The sequence below is a fragment of the Vidua chalybeata genome, chromosome 3 (assembly GCF_026979565.1).
Source record: "Vidua chalybeata isolate OUT-0048 chromosome 3, bVidCha1 merged haplotype, whole genome shotgun sequence".
NCBI lineage: Eukaryota > Metazoa > Chordata > Aves > Passeriformes > Viduidae > Vidua > Vidua chalybeata.
Window position 1 is genome coordinate 89,292,543 of NC_071532.1, and position 16,950 is coordinate 89,309,492.

General features: G+C 37.9%; 1 protein-coding gene across 1 annotated transcript in view; it reads left to right on the forward strand.

Annotated features, from left to right (window-relative positions):
- Positions 1-16,794, forward strand: part of HMGCLL1 (3-hydroxymethyl-3-methylglutaryl-CoA lyase like 1) — a 76,675-nt gene extending 59,881 nt beyond the window's left edge. The window contains exons 8-9 of the mRNA XM_053938894.1: positions 9,723-9,848; positions 11,953-16,794. Of these exons, the coding sequence (XP_053794869.1) occupies positions 9,723-9,848; positions 11,953-12,066 (240 nt within the window). The 3' untranslated portion in view covers positions 12,067-16,794. The remainder of the gene's footprint in view (positions 1-9,722; positions 9,849-11,952) is intronic.
- The last annotated feature ends 156 nt before the right edge of the window (positions 16,795-16,950 follow it).

The window sequence follows — 16,950 nt, forward strand, 5'->3', positions numbered from 1 at the left end:
AGATTGCCAGAGGCAAATGATGTGATTTGATAAATGGAGTCCATTCAAATGCATAAAGTAAACACTTACAGAAAGAAAATTTTTTTCTCCAATGTTCGTAGAAGTTAAATTTTGCTTGCACTAAGAGCTGCAACAATAGGAGATAATTTTAAACATGATGGAGCATTTTTTCCTCTAAAGAATAAACCAAGTAAACAAAATAAAAGATTTAGCAGAGCAATAAAATGTATGTATCTGTAGCAAAATACAAGGTGCTAAGTTTAATGCCTTTTTAAACAAAAGAAGTGTTTTGTCTTTACTGCTGGCAGATACATTGGATAGACAATTACAGATGTCTTTTTATAAAAAGGAACTTCCCTCAGAATAAGAGAAAAGTATTTTCAAGGCGTTTTACATTTTGTGGCTCCCCACCTTAATGCTAACACTTAATTAGTCAATATATTTGAAGGGGAGGTAGTGTAACATGCTAAGGTACTGTAATGTGATGTACATTATAAAGTTGATCCAATTGTAATGGAACAGTAGATGATGAGAAACTATCACACTAAAAAAAAAAGTTTCTTGCATTATAATGAAAATTGTGATGAAAATTTTATTTGAAATAAAAATTCTCTCTGCCTAGGGTGGCCAAAAAATTCCCTATTTGATGGCATCTTCTTTGCCCATATTACTGTAATTATTGTTACTGGAATTATTCCCCTCCTGGAATCCGACTCATGACACTGTATTTTTTGCACAAAATATAAAGTGCTACTTCCTTGAAATTATACAGATGAATGACTAAAACATATATTCCATAGCTCTTAAAGGGAGATTGTTCCTTGGTTCTGAATTTTTGCAGTAGATTTTCTAACAAGACCTTAGTGGTCCCATTTGTTAAGTACATTTGTCTGAGTCTTGAATCAAATAAGGATGTGCACAGCCATTTGCAAGTTCACAGGCTATTTAGCAAGAGTGAATTTTAAGAAAAAAAAGCCAATAGAAGTTTTTTTTTTTTTTTCTTGTTAAAAAATATAAAGGGAATAATCAAATTGCAAGCAAACAGAAATATCTGGTACTTTACTATACTATCATGTTTACTGTAATATTGCCAAGATTTTTGCTTAACTAGTTGGGAAAGTGGTCTTTAGTTACTCTAGAGAATGAGGTGCAAAAGAATGAATACATTTGGTTTCAGGTTTTTTTTATGGCATTTGATGGAGTTGTTTACTTCATTTGATAGAGCTTTTTACTCTTGCAATGCTTTTCAAAACACAAATAGCAGTGAAGAAAAAAAAGAAGCAGGATAGCTGCTGTAAATATTTTGTAAAATGTCCATCTGAAGCCCCTCAACCCCTGGTAATTAGAAGCCATACTGTGGAGACTGACAGAGTAAATTACCAGTTAATGTTTACACAACAAAACATATGCCCAGTACAATATCCTACACTGATGTTACTGAAACCAGAGTCCGGAAATGTACAGTGGAAACAAGATGTGGTACTTTTCTTGTGCCAACATAAACAGCAATTACAGCACAGTGTGAGAGAAGTCATAAGAAATACTACTGCATATCAGTAGTTCAACAAAGTCAGCACTTTTGTGTAATTGCAGGGGAAAAGGGCTGAAAAACATTACAGATCTCAGCAAGAAATGGGCCCTTTATACTTTTAAACTGATCCTTGATAAAACAATGCTGGGGTCATGAGAAGGCTACTCTGCCAATTTTGCTTCACTGTGGGATCCATTGACATCTGGCTGAGCTGCGGAAGCTGGAAAACTTCTTTAATATTCTCTTGACAGTAAAGTGGACATGTGGAAAACATTCTAATCTGTTAATCTTTGGTGCTCCTGAAGAAAAGGGACATTTGGCTTTGTACTTTGTGATGATAAATATTGTCTCCAGTCTAGCTGTAAATAAGTTAAAAGCATTTGAATGGAGGATGCAGTTCTTATTTTCCATATATGGGAGAAGATGGATGTGCACCTGTGCAATCCAGAAGATGTAACGAATGCCAGGAGTTTTTTCTAAGGTTAGTTTACCATACATCTTGGAAATCCACCTTTCTTTATGCTGAGTGTGGTTTGTCAATGAATATTGGTGAGCAGAGTCTCTGAATGTCCGTACATCCTACATGCTAAAGTAGAATAAAGAATTGTTTCCTTCAGGGGATTCTGAGAATAGAATTAAGAGAGATTTGAAATAGTAGCTAAGTCTGAATAAAAAGTGCAGGTTTTATTTAACAGCATTAACTGTACCAATTATTTTTGTTTGACTCTAAATCTAATATGGAGTGATGGTGAATGATGGAGATACATATCTGTTCAGCTTGAGTAGGATGCACAATTGTTCTTTTCTGTTCTGAGATTTATCTCCAGAAATGAAAAAAGGAATCTCATGCATTAGAAAATAACTGCTATAAAAATATATTATGTATTCCAACTACAAAGCATCTATTATGTATTAAGAACAAATATGCAAAAGCATCTTTTGCATTAATATAAAATGCAAAAGATTTTATGGATTATGTAAAGACCAAACTCGGATTCAAAATTCTACATATCCTTGTAGTACATTCTAAAATAATATGAAAAATTGTAACAATGCATGAAGGCTCAGGCTGAATTGAAGTCATATGGCATTTTAAATGCTGTTATTTTGTTCTTTTAGATACCCTGATGCTGATATATGATGGTGGTACTGTGAAATGAAAGTTGTTCTGCTTTACTTTCCCTGTTTTTATAAATGCTGTGATTGCTGCAAATTTATTTTAAAACAATAGAAATTTTTTGTCATCAGTCTACTTCATTTGCTCATATTGGTACAAGGTAGTGTCCACTGCCACTTAGTGCATAATGCTGCAAGTATTCTGGTTATAAGAAGTAAGAGAAATTATGCCTCCAGGAACAATTTGGCCACCCAGCTTAAGCTGAAGGGTGACTCAACACAAATTGGTCTTGCAGTAACTAGAAGGATTGGGAGTTGGTAGAAGCCAGCAATGACAAAGAAAAAAAAAATTGAAAGAATTTGTAGTTTCTTTCTAAGGTACAGATACAGTAAGAGGGCTACATAAGATAGATTAATTTCATTATATGCTCCCTGAATGTAGGAAAAAAGGGGCCTTTTCAAATGCTGTCATGCTTGGATCAGATTTGCCATTTTCATTGATAGATTCACATGTTCCACATTTGCCACATGTACTTCAAACACTAGACCTTTCAAATCAGTGCCTTTCCCTGATTCTTCATAGTAGTCCTCTGCCCTTTTCAGTATTGTGGCTCACAGAGAAGTGCACTGCCTGCAGCCTGCATCTCAGACATTGATTTTTACCTGTTCGGTCCTTCATTCAACTCATTCTCAGCTGATGCCCCATATTATGATAATTCAGCCATTTAATTTTAGTGGGTATGTGTCTACTCAGCTTATCCTCTGCGAGCCACCCATGGAAGTGGATTATTTTTCTTTTGTCATTGGACCATAACAGTCAGCAGCTCCAAGCATTCTTTGTTCAGTCCCAGCTTAATTTGCCTCTCCCAAAGCTGCCCTCAGTAACTTTACCATGGAGTTAAGTAATCATTTATCTCCCCTGTCCATTCAAAGCCCTCTATTTATTTTCCAGTTTATTTTTATTCATTTACAGTGGCATGTAGCATATGAGAAAGACCTTGTTGTTACCTGATGATATGTAGGGCACAGGTAACCTGGCACAGCTTTTTCATCTCTGGACTAGACTGTTCTATCGCAGCCTACCCCAAAGCTCCCCTTTGCCTGTTCGGTCTAGTTCTCCCTTTCCCTCCAGTCCCCAAGATTATTATCTTCTCTTCCCTACCTATTTCATTGGTCTCCTGACTGTGTTCATACTTTTGTCTATAGAACAAATACCTTGTGTTTATAGATCAGGTTATTTCAAGACACAGTAAGCAGATAAATTGTTAAACCATCACAGGTTGGCTTGAGAGCAGCAACTTCTGCTGAAGAGCATCCGGAGCAGTAACTACTTACTTTGAGTCAGCAGCAGCATCTGGCAATGCCCTGGCTTGCCTGGGGAGGGAAGGAAGGGAGACTGGAAAGTCACTTACTGTTTTGATGATCATTGCATCTTCATGGGTCCCAACAAGACCTTGGCGTGCCTCCTGCTCCCCCTGCAGCTTTGTGATCCTTAGCAAGGGAGACCTCAAGTTGAGCACAGCCCCACACAAGCAAACCCGGTGTTTTTAAATATAAGAGTGCACATATTCATAAAAGGAGCGCAATAAGCCTGCATAGGCAATAAAAATAATGATTTGTGAACATCTGCTTCATTAATTGTGTTATGGCATAGGATTTTTATTAGCATTCCAAAATCTCAAAACCAGTCTCATGTTGAATGGAATTGATTCCCCATAAACATCCATGAATGTTTTTTGAAGAGCCAGATCTGCAACACAGACCTCACTGCTCAGGCTTTTTGTGCAGGTGATGCATTGTCAGTCAGGGACACTGATTTTCCAACTCAGAGAAATTGCTTTACAATTCTTTCTTGGGGTAAGAAAAAAAATCACAGTCAGCTGCTTCTCTCCTTGGACATTTTAACTCCCAGACCGACTAGTTCCTGACAATAAGGTGGAAATAAGGTGGAAATAAGGTGGAGCTTCCCTAAGCTTGTAACTAAGCCCAGACTGTGATCTCTTAAGATCAGTATCCCTTCTGTGCCAAACTTGAGAGTGCAAAGCTACAAAAATATCTCCAAGAAACTCATGTAAAACTTATTGAATATTAATGTAACAGAGTGTTTTTCTTCCCCAAAACTTGTTCCCGGAAGTGGCCAAGTCCATTTTTCACTGAAACTTTCAAAACAATCCAGTCTGAGGCAGAGACAAGGTATGGAAAATATAAGTTCCAGCAGTTAAAGGCTGACAAAGTAATAAACAACTGAAAGTGGGGCCTTATGACGAAAAGTGTTAGGGAACTTTAACTCTAGATGTCACTGCCAGCTTTGCTTATAATAAATGTGTCAGTAGCAATATGAAGAGATGTGTACAATGAGTTAAAGGAATGCAGTATTGACCTATTTTATGTGGCACGTCTGCCCACAAATTGCTTGCATCTCAATATGTTTTGGAAGAAAAGGATTTTTTTCCCTCCGATGAATGTATTAATTTTCAAACGACGTGAACTGGGAAATTTGCTATTTTAATGTAACAGTGACACCCTGTGGTCAGTATGGATGGTGTTAACTCAGAAAAGCAGTTTTGTGATGTGTTAACCTTTAGCAAAAGCAGAGAAAAAAAGAAGCATGAAGGAAATGCAGATAACTTTCACAGATTACCACAGAGAGATCTCATCCCATTTTATTGCCTTATACATAGAAAATTATGCTTCTAAATTCTTTAATACCAAAATAATATTTATTTGCATACATTTATTATATGAAATACAGGAGAATAGCAAGCTTTGATTTTTGACAACTTGAAAAGGTAAATCAGGGAAGGGTCTTTGTTGCCACTGAACCTTACAAAGCATTGCTGGCATAGTCATTTCTGTGTCTGGTTAATTCTCTGTCTCTCTCCAGGACAGGGTGTTTCTGCCAGTGGCATACCATGTAGCTGTGGGTAGCAGACTGATGCCAGAGAGACACAGTAATATGGCAGAACCACACCATTCCAAGAGTGCCAGCTAGGCACTGACCAGGCTGCAGCATTAAATAGCATTAGTCTTGTACTGCCTTTTGTGTGGGCAGCCTTTGACCTGACACATCTTACTTCTTCCTCCCTGCCTTCTCCCTGCCTTCACCTTTCCTTGAACAGAAGCTGAACTAATGCAGCCATTCTTTGCAGTATCTACGTGCACCCATCTTTAAGACATTGGGCACTGAACCTCACAGTTCTGTGGCCCCTCTGTGGCACAAATCTTTTCCTCTTTAATGCGTATCTTGTATCCTTGATATTATGCTTTCAAAATCTCATTGTTGAGAAGAAGCCTAATTTATGAAAGACCTGATTTATAGCTTCTGATTTATACCACATACTTTCCTGGAGTTACTGATGCTGACCTTGCCATTTTTAAGAGAAAAACAAAGTTAAACTTCTGCCAGACAAACCAGGTTTAAAGATCAGTAAGGAAGGAGACTGACTGTCCCAACAAGAAGTTATGGGGAGCTAGTAAAGCAAACTGAGAAACATGAAGCATTTATTATTCACTGGCAATAATGGTTTCCTGTTAAAATTGGCTGTTTGACAAAGGTGATGAATTTAATTCTTTTCTTTCTCATTGGGGAATTAGGAAGTTAGCATGGGACAGGAGTAAAAAGTCCTCTGCCTCCTCTAGAGAGTAAGCTAATGCTAGCCAAAGCTAAAGTTTGGAAGGTGTTCAGGAACCACTGTCAGGAATTTTGTGATTATCAAAAAGTGTCAAAAAATACTGAAGTACTGTAGTTGTCCTGGAAGCCAAGCCATTGTTCACCCCCACACATGTCCATGTGGAAGCAGCTCAGCGAGTGCTCATTTAGGACATATCCTATGAAATAGCTGCAGTACAACTTCTCATGAATGTCAGCACAATTTAGTGCCCGTCAGGAAGTGACAGCGAGACTGTGGATTTTTTTAAACATCATATTGACAGTGAATTTTTTGCAAGCTTGGATTGCTAAAAGGATTGAAACTCATTATCTCCTGTAAAAGTCTAGACAAATATAGAAGATGTCATGAAGGAAAACACCTTGTTTTACATATTTTGTCAATTTTTAGGTTTTACTTTAGAGCTCCTTGGGCTTTGAATGGCTGCAAAACCAAAACAGCTTCATAGCTGCTCAGACGTGCAGAGGAATTATTTATTAGGTGCTATTTCAGACTCTGTGCTTGGACAGGCTGGGCTGTAATATCAAACTCCAAATTAGTTAGTAGCACTGCTGAGGGATGTTTTCTAACATCTGTTTTTAGCACTGTTAGATTGGAGCTTAGAGTATGGATTATTTCAGGATTTTTTTGAATTGGGCCACACTGAAGATGAACTGGGGTGATTCTGCACTTGAGTCAGCAAACACATTATAACTGTCTGTGCACCAGGCAAGAGCAGACAGATGCAGCTGACCCTGTTGATGAAATAGTAGTACATTGCAGTAGATATCCTTTCAAAAGCATTCTGAAGAGAAATTTAAAAGACATTAACTTAAAAGAGAGGCACCTGCTCACTGCATATTAAGACCTGATTTGAAGACTGTCAGATTTGGAGGTCAGTCAGGGTTGCTGTATTATATATGCCATGTTTAGACCTTGCCTTCCAGTGGTTTAATGTTCAAATAGCAAATACATCCTGATAGAGATGCAATTTTAGAGACTTTGTGTTTATGCACTGTTTCTGGGAAGTAATGGATTAAGTGCCCTGTACTAGGTTAAAGCCATCCTCCCAAGGATGTCACCAATGTAAAGGTGTTATTAGACCTTCTCCTTTTTTTATATTTAGCCAAAATAGTCAATGATTTAAAAGACAGAGCAATTATCACTGTCCATCATGTGGAAATTACTGCTCCCACTGCTTAGTCAGCGGAAGGCATCAGGGTTTTATATGCTCTTGCATCTACAGTAAGGTAAATTGTCTGAGCTCACTCCAGCTTCCAGTGAGGGTACTTTGAATAACTCAGACAAGGCTGCCTGAGAATACAAGGGTGTGGTTAGACAAAACCATAGGTTCATGTTACCTTCAAGTCACTGTGATATCCCATATCTGCCCACAGTCACCAACACTTTCAACAAACAATTATTTTTTATAAATAACAATTTCCAGCCATCATGAATCGATATTCTCTGAGTCCTGGACACAGATGTGTCATATAACACATTTTCTGACTGGTGGCTTACACAAAGAAAGAGTGTGACAAGTGACTGAAATGTGAAACATGCACTTTGGTGATTCACTCCATAAGTCACAAATTAGTGTACTTTAGTAGTACAGTATCTCTTTTTAGAGACTCTTATTATGTGAGCAATATTAAATAGCACTCTCCTGCCTGTCACAGTTATGCACCTTGACTCCTTTGAGGTCTTTATTACAGGCTTTGAGCAGATACCTAGATCTGTTGCAGTGCGCTGTCGTATTGTGCTGGGCGGCGACAGCAGGGGCGCGACCTTCCCCCCTGAGCTCTGCTATTCCCAGTTATCCCTTGGTCCAGCACAGGAACAGATAACGGCGACACAGGACTTGGGGTAAAACTGGGTGGATTTATTAGGTCCAAGACCTGGGACCCCAAGACGAAACTTAGGGACTCTGCAGAGGTTTTTATAGGGGGAGTGGTATAGGGGAGGGCATGTGAGGGCATGGCAGGGGAGGAATCTAGGGCAGGACTAACATTCTATAAAGTTGTCAGGGAGAGCAGGGGAGAGGGATAATACAAAGTAACAAATGGGGTATCGAATACTACAAGATAGACAAGGAACACTCTGGAAAAAGGGGTAGGGATAGGGAGGATTGACAACTTGGGAGGGAGGAAGTTAGGGAAGGGCTTGGGGCATGGGTAACTCAGGAGGGGAGGAGATTAGGGAGGAGAATAGTGGGCAAACACAAATTTAAAGCAAAAACCACACCACAACATGGATCAATATTCTCTGTCCAAGAATAGGACCTGAGACAACGCTTCTTTATTATTGCTCTCCAGAGATGTTGGAAGTTCAAAGAGTCTGTAAGGCCATTGATAAAACTATGGAGCACCCTGTTAAAACTAGAAGCAAGTATGAAAAAAAACCACATTACAGTTGTTTATTTTAGAACTAAAAAACCAACTACTAGGTATATTTGGAAAGGGGACTTAGCAACTGCAACATGCAGGATGTATCATTTGCCTACCTTGGCAGCTAGGTGCATGCATCTGTATCCTTCTGGGAAGGAGAAGCTCGGGCTCCCAGACCAGCCTGCAGGGACAGGTAGGTTCTTCAGAAGAGAGATCAGCAATCTGTGCAGTCAGACCTCTAAGCCAAACTTCCTGACTTGTGTATGTGGGTAACAAGCATGGCTTAGACTTTCAATCTCTCTGTACCCAAAGTCCGGGTTTGAAAATGTATCTCTGCACAGGAAATCCTGTCCTGAATTTCAGTCTGCCTGACCTGTCTTACAGTTTTAGTGTATGTCTGTCTAAATTATTCCTGTGGGGAAGGGAACCCTCTAGTGCGCTTAAGGCAAAGAGGAGCTTGTGTCTTTGAAGGCCTAATAATTGTTCTGCCTAATTCCCTTGCCCGCTTCTGATTATCTGTAGAAAATGAATGCCTCCAGAGGCAAGGGGAAGACTGTAGAACCTTCTCTGACAAGGAAGACCCAGTGTCCTGGATTACATACCTAACATATTGTTATCAGAAAATGATTGCTTTCCAATTTCAGCTTTATTTTAAAATCATATCATAGAAATAAAAGGGTGCAAAAGCTTTTTTGCATTAAAACTTTCCATAGTAGATGCAGGTTATTTAAAAGCACTAAGTTGAAAGATAAAGAGAGAAAATACTTAAATCTCTTTCTATAAAACAGCAATCATCTTACCTGCCAAAATCACACGTAATGGACCATTAGTTCTTTGTTCCATATCCTGTGTTTGAAAAGTCTTACCTTATAAAGATGTCAGGACTAAAACCATTATAAGGAATTTTCTCCAAGGAACACACCCATTTGTGGAGAAATGCATATTTTATGCACAGTAACCAATACATATGGCCTGCCATTTATGAAAAATTATAAATAATACTCTGTGCTGATGCTTCATTTTTGTGTTGTTATTTTCCAGATGGGAGTTGCTGTAGTGGATTCATCTGTTGCAGGACTTGGTGGGTGTCCCTATGCAAAAGGTGCTACTGGAAATGTAGCTACAGAGGATGTGATATACATGCTGAATGGTCTGGGGATCAACACAGTAAGATATTTTTACTTTCTACTTAAGACTTTAAGGAAAAATAAATATTTTTTTAGGAAACATACGATACGCACCTCACAAGAACTTGTGCTGTACAGTAAAATATTCAGAGCCCATAGTAGTTTTTGCAAACTCAGTGCTTTAATATGGCTTGACATGTAACAGGAATGATGTTGTCTTCATTATCAATTTAGACTAGAAATGGTTTGCATATTTAACATAATTTGAATAATCCACTTCTTCCTACCTGGAGCTATGAGGAACTTAGTAGCAGCTGTTTTGTGTCATTGCTCTGCCTCAGTAACCACAAAAAATTCAGTACTGTAGACATTGCTACAGAAGGCTGATCATCTCAACAGTGGAAAGATTGAGCTCTGCTCAGTTCTTGTCACAGTTTTGGATTTGGATAATAGTGCTTATTAATTTGTTGTCAATTTTTCTGACTTCAAAGTTGATAAAAATTGTGGTGTTTGGCACCCAAGCGCAGGAATTGTTATTTCTCAGGTATCCACTTAATATATTTCAAAATTGTACAAAACCTGTTATGGCTAAGAGGCTTCACAGTCTTTTTATTACCAGTCCTGTTCCTGGAGGAAAGGGCGGAGCAGCTTATATGTCCTGAGCTGCGCTTTAATGACCCTTACCAGTGAGCATCCACACCTCAAGAGCACCCATTTAGTATCCCTGTCTGGTTGGGATGTTAATTATTCTGTATTCCTAGGATTCATTTACTGCCTTCTTCAAAAAATGTGCTCTTTGGTCTTCCTGTCAGTCCCCATTTATCTGGATACGTGGCATAATGAGTTTGTGCTAACTCAGGTATTGCCGTAAATTTATGTTTAATTTACACATGGACACGGAGAGTCAAGTTCAAAGGAGATAATATAAAAACTGCCAAAACTACAAAGTGTGTGTTGCATTTAAACTACCACAGAAAGAAATCTAAATGCCTGATACCTGAAATAGGAAGATTTGAATTATTGAGGAGCTCATTGGAACTTATTTGGAGGCTGCAGTTCCATGTGGTGTACATGCCAGTAGAGTTCCTTGACATGAAAGGATTACAGAACTTGTTTCTGAATTGCACATTCCTTGGGCACTCTTAAAGCATATTCAGTGCTTTAGAGTTCACTGTAAGCATTTATCTGCTCTCATTTGCAGATAAATGCTTACAGTGGAGTTCAGGGTGGATATCAGACACATGTTTAGAAAATATTCAATCACAAGTGTCACTGTACAAGTGGACTCTGTTTTGAACTGTTTGTACACACTTTGGGGTAGCTTCTCTTCATGAAGATGTTTATTCTTTTGGAACAACACAGTTCTTTGAAATAAGGAGCAGAAATCATGCATTTCACTTTACATTGCAGTGCACCTTAGACTTACGCTTTCAGCATAGTCTTTCCTTGGGCAAAATACTCATTGACATTTCCAATTGACTCATAGCAAAAGGAAGCAATTGAGCAAAAATAGTCAGATTATATGAAATATACCATGTCCCAGGCTTCTTGATAAGATTGATTAATCTGTTAACAATCTGGTGGCCAAGCAAGAATACAGCTTGTCCTAAAGGTTGATACCAAATCCCATGGAGACAATCTCACCACCAAATGCTATTTCTTTTTTTGTTTGGTTTGATGGTGGTTTTATTTAGGTTTTGGTTAATTTTAAATTTTAGCTTATGCAGTAGCAAAACACAAGTCTTTGCTTTTTGAATCCTTTTTCATGCTTTTTGCATGAAATTTTGTATTGTTGGATGATAAATAAGTATAGTACATATTTAGACTCTATATTTTTCTTCTAACTTCTAGTTCTAATTGCAGCTCTTTATTCCAGATTCTTTTGGGGTTGAAAGATATTACTTCAGTATTTGGTCCACTGGTGATGGGACAAGAAATCAGTCCCAAAGTAGGAGAACTTTTCAAACAACTAGAAGCTGTAACTATCAGTAAATCACTGTAACTTTACTGATCCCCATTACTGACCTATAACATGAATCAGGCCCTTTGTTTGCAAAAATTAGACTCTGGTGCAAAAAACTTGGAGTCTAAGCATTTTTAACATGTGCATTTATTATTCTTAACATTTTTCACCTCTTTTTTAGGGAGTAAATCTTTGTGCCGTGATGGAAGCTGGAAACTTCATCTGCACAGCTTTGAACAAGAAAACAAACTCAAAGGTTGCACAAGCTTCCTTCAGTACTGGAACTATCAATTAAATGGATTTTTCTTTTTGCAGCTTGATTACATTTTCCATTTACCTTGACCAAGGACATTTGCTTTAGGAAAAGAAACAAGAAAACCATTGAATCAAAGAAACAAAATAGAACCGATATATAATTTTTTAAATGGGAACAGTTATTGTACTGTACTGTCTTGTCAGGAATTGTCTGATTTGTAAGTAAGAAATAAATGACTGTAGTAGAGAACCCTGTACTTCATACTTCTACAGATGAGAAAAATGTATAAACACCAGGACACTTTTCCATGTTTTAAATTGAATTTTTAGTTCTTTTCAGGAAAACTGGGTAGAAACAGTGAGTACATAGTTAAATTTTAATCAAGATGTCTTTCAGAACAGTAAAAATATTTTCAGTAGTTTATGAGATCTCACACTGTGTGTGGCCATTCTATTATGTATTTTATTTATCTGAATTCTTGCTTTTCATTTGTCAAGTCACTGTGTTATGAACACAGAGCCAAATCTGAATTCATGGTAAGAATTTTTTAGCAATAGAACTTCTTTTAAATTTTGTGTAACATCTGCTAAATTATGGATGACTTTATCTTGTTCCAAGACATTGTGGTGAATGGCACTCTGCCAGGTCCTTCCAATCCTCCAGCAAATTTCCTTATTTGTTACATATGTTAAATTTGTTGTAGTTGCGTTTTTTGGTCAACTTATTAAAACCTAATTATATGAAGCAAATAAAAATTGGCAAGGTTTCCACATCATTCAGGTTCATAATGGTGTAGAAAGGGCTACATTTTCATCCAAGATTTCATCAAAAAATTAGATTTTTCATTCTGTAGGCTATGAATTGATAGTCTCATTCAGAAATCACAGGTTGATTAGGATAATAGTATTTTGCTGGACTAGCTTACACAAAGGAGACCACTTAGATTTATTTTTTGTGCTCTACTGATAATGATACTGTTCTTTTAAATGCCTTAGTTCAACAAGATGCCAATGAACTGCACTGTCATTTTTAGATCTATAATGAACAAATGGACAAATTCAAAGAACCTTATCCTAGATATAAATGTTCAAGTGTGCCATGAAAATTCTGTCATGTTTTTAATCCTGAAACTTCATTACTTTTACTGGTTGGTTGTGTAGGATCTGTCTGTACTTCTCTGTGTACTTTGATGTATATTTTTTCTGAACATGGCCTGTTGACATGAAAATCTAAAACCCTGGACTGCGGTCTTCATCCATATTCTCAATATTCCTCAAAAATGTGAAATCTTGTCAAAAGGTATTATGAAAGAAAGTGGAAGATTACACATAAAAAAGGAAAAGGCTGAATAATTTTTTGTCTGGAACTCAAGTCTGCCAAGTTACTGCTGAGTCATGGTTTGCCTTTGAAATACCAAAGTGAATTTTTCTGAGATCTTTGAGCCAGTTGTGTAGTTTCAAATTGGCATCGTTTAAGAAAGTCAGTCTTTGCATTCAAGGCAACACAAAGCTATAAATTTAATATAATACCCCTATTCTGTTTATGCCATAATGATAGTCAAAATTAATATAAGCTACTTTGTTTCACTCTTCTCATGGTAAAAGTCAAAGGATAAAAAAAGATATGTGCTCAGGTGAGGCAAGAAATACCTTGCCTATCATTCCAAAATACTAAATCTTTCCTGCAGAGTCTAGTAAGAAGATTTTCAAGTACTCCTGAAGGTGTGAACACCCTGGTTTTCTTGACCTGCCCTGGATGCATGGTTGGATCACCACAAAAAAGCTCTTTCCTTTTTTCTCCCATGTTTCAGCTGGGGCTTTGCTATTTAGCAGCCGCTAGAGCTCATATATCAAAACATGAACTTAAATAAAACCAGGTCTTGAACCATTCACAGACTTAAAAATTCTGTAATGGATTAGACCCAATGAAGAAGTAAGGAAACAGCAGCACTAGAGTAAAGCCTAAATGTGGTGCCAGAATTGACATCTTAAAAACTCCCTAATTTATGTGTAATTTACCCCTGAAGGTGACTAACCTTACTGAAATACTTTCCTATTTAATAATAATTTTTCCTGTTTAATTTTCTCTGTAGGCACAGAATTGGCTCATTTGGAGCTGAAGTATGCAGTTTTCATGTAGGTCCTGATGAATTTTCTTCCAGCCAGGGCCCTCTGAGCAAGCATGTTTAATTAACATAAACAATATTGAGCTTCTCAAAGACTGAAAGTGAAGTCAACCCTTGAAAAAAAAAAAAGCTGTTGTAATGCAAACCTGAATGTGAGAGTAAACAACTGAGCTGAGACTGAGCTTGCTGCTCAGCCTGGGGAGATTAAATACACACCCGTGACAGGACCATGAGGGAATGGCCTGAGTTGTATTGGGGAGGTTTAGGTTGGATATTAGAAAAATGTTCTTCACCCAGAGGGTGGTTGTGCACTGGAACAGCTCCCCAGGGCAGTGGTCACAGCACCAAGCCTGACAAGAGTTCAAGAAGTGTTTGGACAATGCTCTTGGGAACATGGTGTGACTACTGGGGATGGTGCTGTACAGGGTCCAGGAGTTGGACCTGATGATCCTCGTGGGTCCCTTCCAACTCAGCTTATCCTGTGATTATGAACTGAAAAAAGAATACACTTGCTCGTAAATCTGGATGAATTTGTGCCACTGGGTAGAATGGAATTAAAAATTCCTAAGCCCAGAAAAATCCCAAGAAATGAATGTCAGTGCCTCTGCAACAGGTGGCAGGGTTCTTTTTCTTGAAGGGGGTGGTGGAGGCCTTCAGTTATCAGCCAGGTAAGGAACTGAACAGATAGTGTCCATTTTTATGCCTCTGTGCACAGTGTATCCTAGACTTCTCAGTATTTGGCCTGTCTGGTTTGCAGACAGTTGGCTCTTGATTCAAGGCTCTTGATTCTCCCTATGCAGTGAAACAGGGTACCTATTAAATCATGTGGATGAACAACCTAAAATGTCTCAGTTCTTCATTGGGTCTGTTTTAAAAACTACTTGTAAACTTGTGGAGAGCCTTAATTGCAGGTCTGTTATTCTGTAATGATGTGAGCGTTGGAAAAGATGAACAGTCACATCTGGAGCCTGTACTTTACCCACATGTTCAGCTTCAACCACATCGTGAGTTATCCTAATCCAGGGTAGAGGTCACAGACAAATAGATTGTTTGTCAGGATTGTTACGAGACAAAGAAACATAGAGCCAGAATAAAAAAAAGAAAACCCCAACCCAGTGTTTGTGTGCCAAAATTGCCACCTGGGATGAATTTAGGTCTGTGGGTCCAGGTGAGCAGTCCCTATAAAATCCTTGTATGACTGAGAATCTTGAGACATCTTGTGCTCTGTCTACTGACATTTTTTTATGTTTGTAAAATGATGCTGCTCTGCTTTCCTGGGCTGGCATAATTTTGACTCTGCAAACATTTTGACACCTAATCTCTGGCTTCACAAAATAAGCATCTATTGCTTTTAATAGCAAAGGCTATTAAATCCAATAGCTATGCCATGAGCGTGCATCACTCACATAGGCAGCATTGAATTCAGCACATAATAAAACAGCTGAGACCCTTTCAAAAACATGCCAAGACATGGGATGAGGCTCTCCAGTGCTTCTGACTTCCTAAACCTTTATGCTTATATTCAGAGTGACCCATCATTAGTGATGTCTGCTCTTTTAGTCCCTATCACTGTCCCCAGCTGAATACATTGCTGTCACTTCACCCTGAAGTAGTCCCCTGGCTGTGGAGGGCTTGCATCCAGGTGTTTGGCTTCCATGAGCAGATGTTCTTATCACAGTGTCATTATAAAAATTATAAGTCAAGATATTACATTGTTGAAGGCATGACTGGTGTGCTTTGTTGGAGGAAAAGTTGATCAGTTCCAGTAGTATGAGCATAATCATTCTTCAGTGCCTTCCAGAACACAGCAATGACATAGATTCCATGCAGTTCTAATGTCTTCCAGCAGCAGCTTTGTAGTTTAAACTTTTATGTATTAGGGCAACTTGGCTCTGGACCAGCACTTTAATGGCTCATTTTTGTGTATAACCAGAGCTTATGAAATAAGAACTAAATATTCTAGTGTTGTGAATAAGTCCAGAGAGGCTTTGGCTAATTTTCCTCTCTTAATAGTGTCATTTGAGTTCATAAAACTTTTATTATTGTATTAAGGAGTCACAAAATGAAGCCTACAAGTCTGTGAGATAAAATTCTTATGTTTGGGATCAGTGTTGTTGAAATTAAATAATACTTATCCAAAGAGTTAGTGTGAATGTATAAGATCTGCCCATTTTTTTTCACTGAGTTTGTTTTAAGGGGTAAAAATATTGTTTAGTTACTGTGATATCAGAAAATCAGTACTTTCTGCCACTGAATTTTTTCTATGATTTCTGACACTGCCTTCAGTTCTCTTCACTGATTGTGAAGTATCTAGAAAAGTGGCTAAATAGGTATGAGTGGCAAGAAGTAAATGAATTTGAGTTTTTGACTTGCTGATCAATGCTTTTCTTTTGTTATATTATATTTTTGAAGATTATTTTTCTCTACAGTCCTGCTGTAATGCAGTGTTGATCTTCATTGCTGCAATAACACAGCAGGCAGAAGGACTACAGCCAAAGTCAACTTAGTCCTTTGAAACCAATGTCAAAGGGATGATATGTTTGTCAAGGAATTGTCATGCATCTGCCTAGTTAAATGCATTTGTGATTTTGCAATATGTGGTGTTAAAGCTGAAATAAAATCTGTCTCGCTGTTTACTGAAACTGATATGCTCATGTATTATGCCAGATTCAGCAGCTCTGACTAACCAGCTCATGCATACAGCATTAGCAAATAGAAGCTGTCACTGACGTGTATGCCTGTGTTGACTTTGTTACCTTGTAATCCATTTTGAGTGCTTTTTCTTAGGATTACTTTTT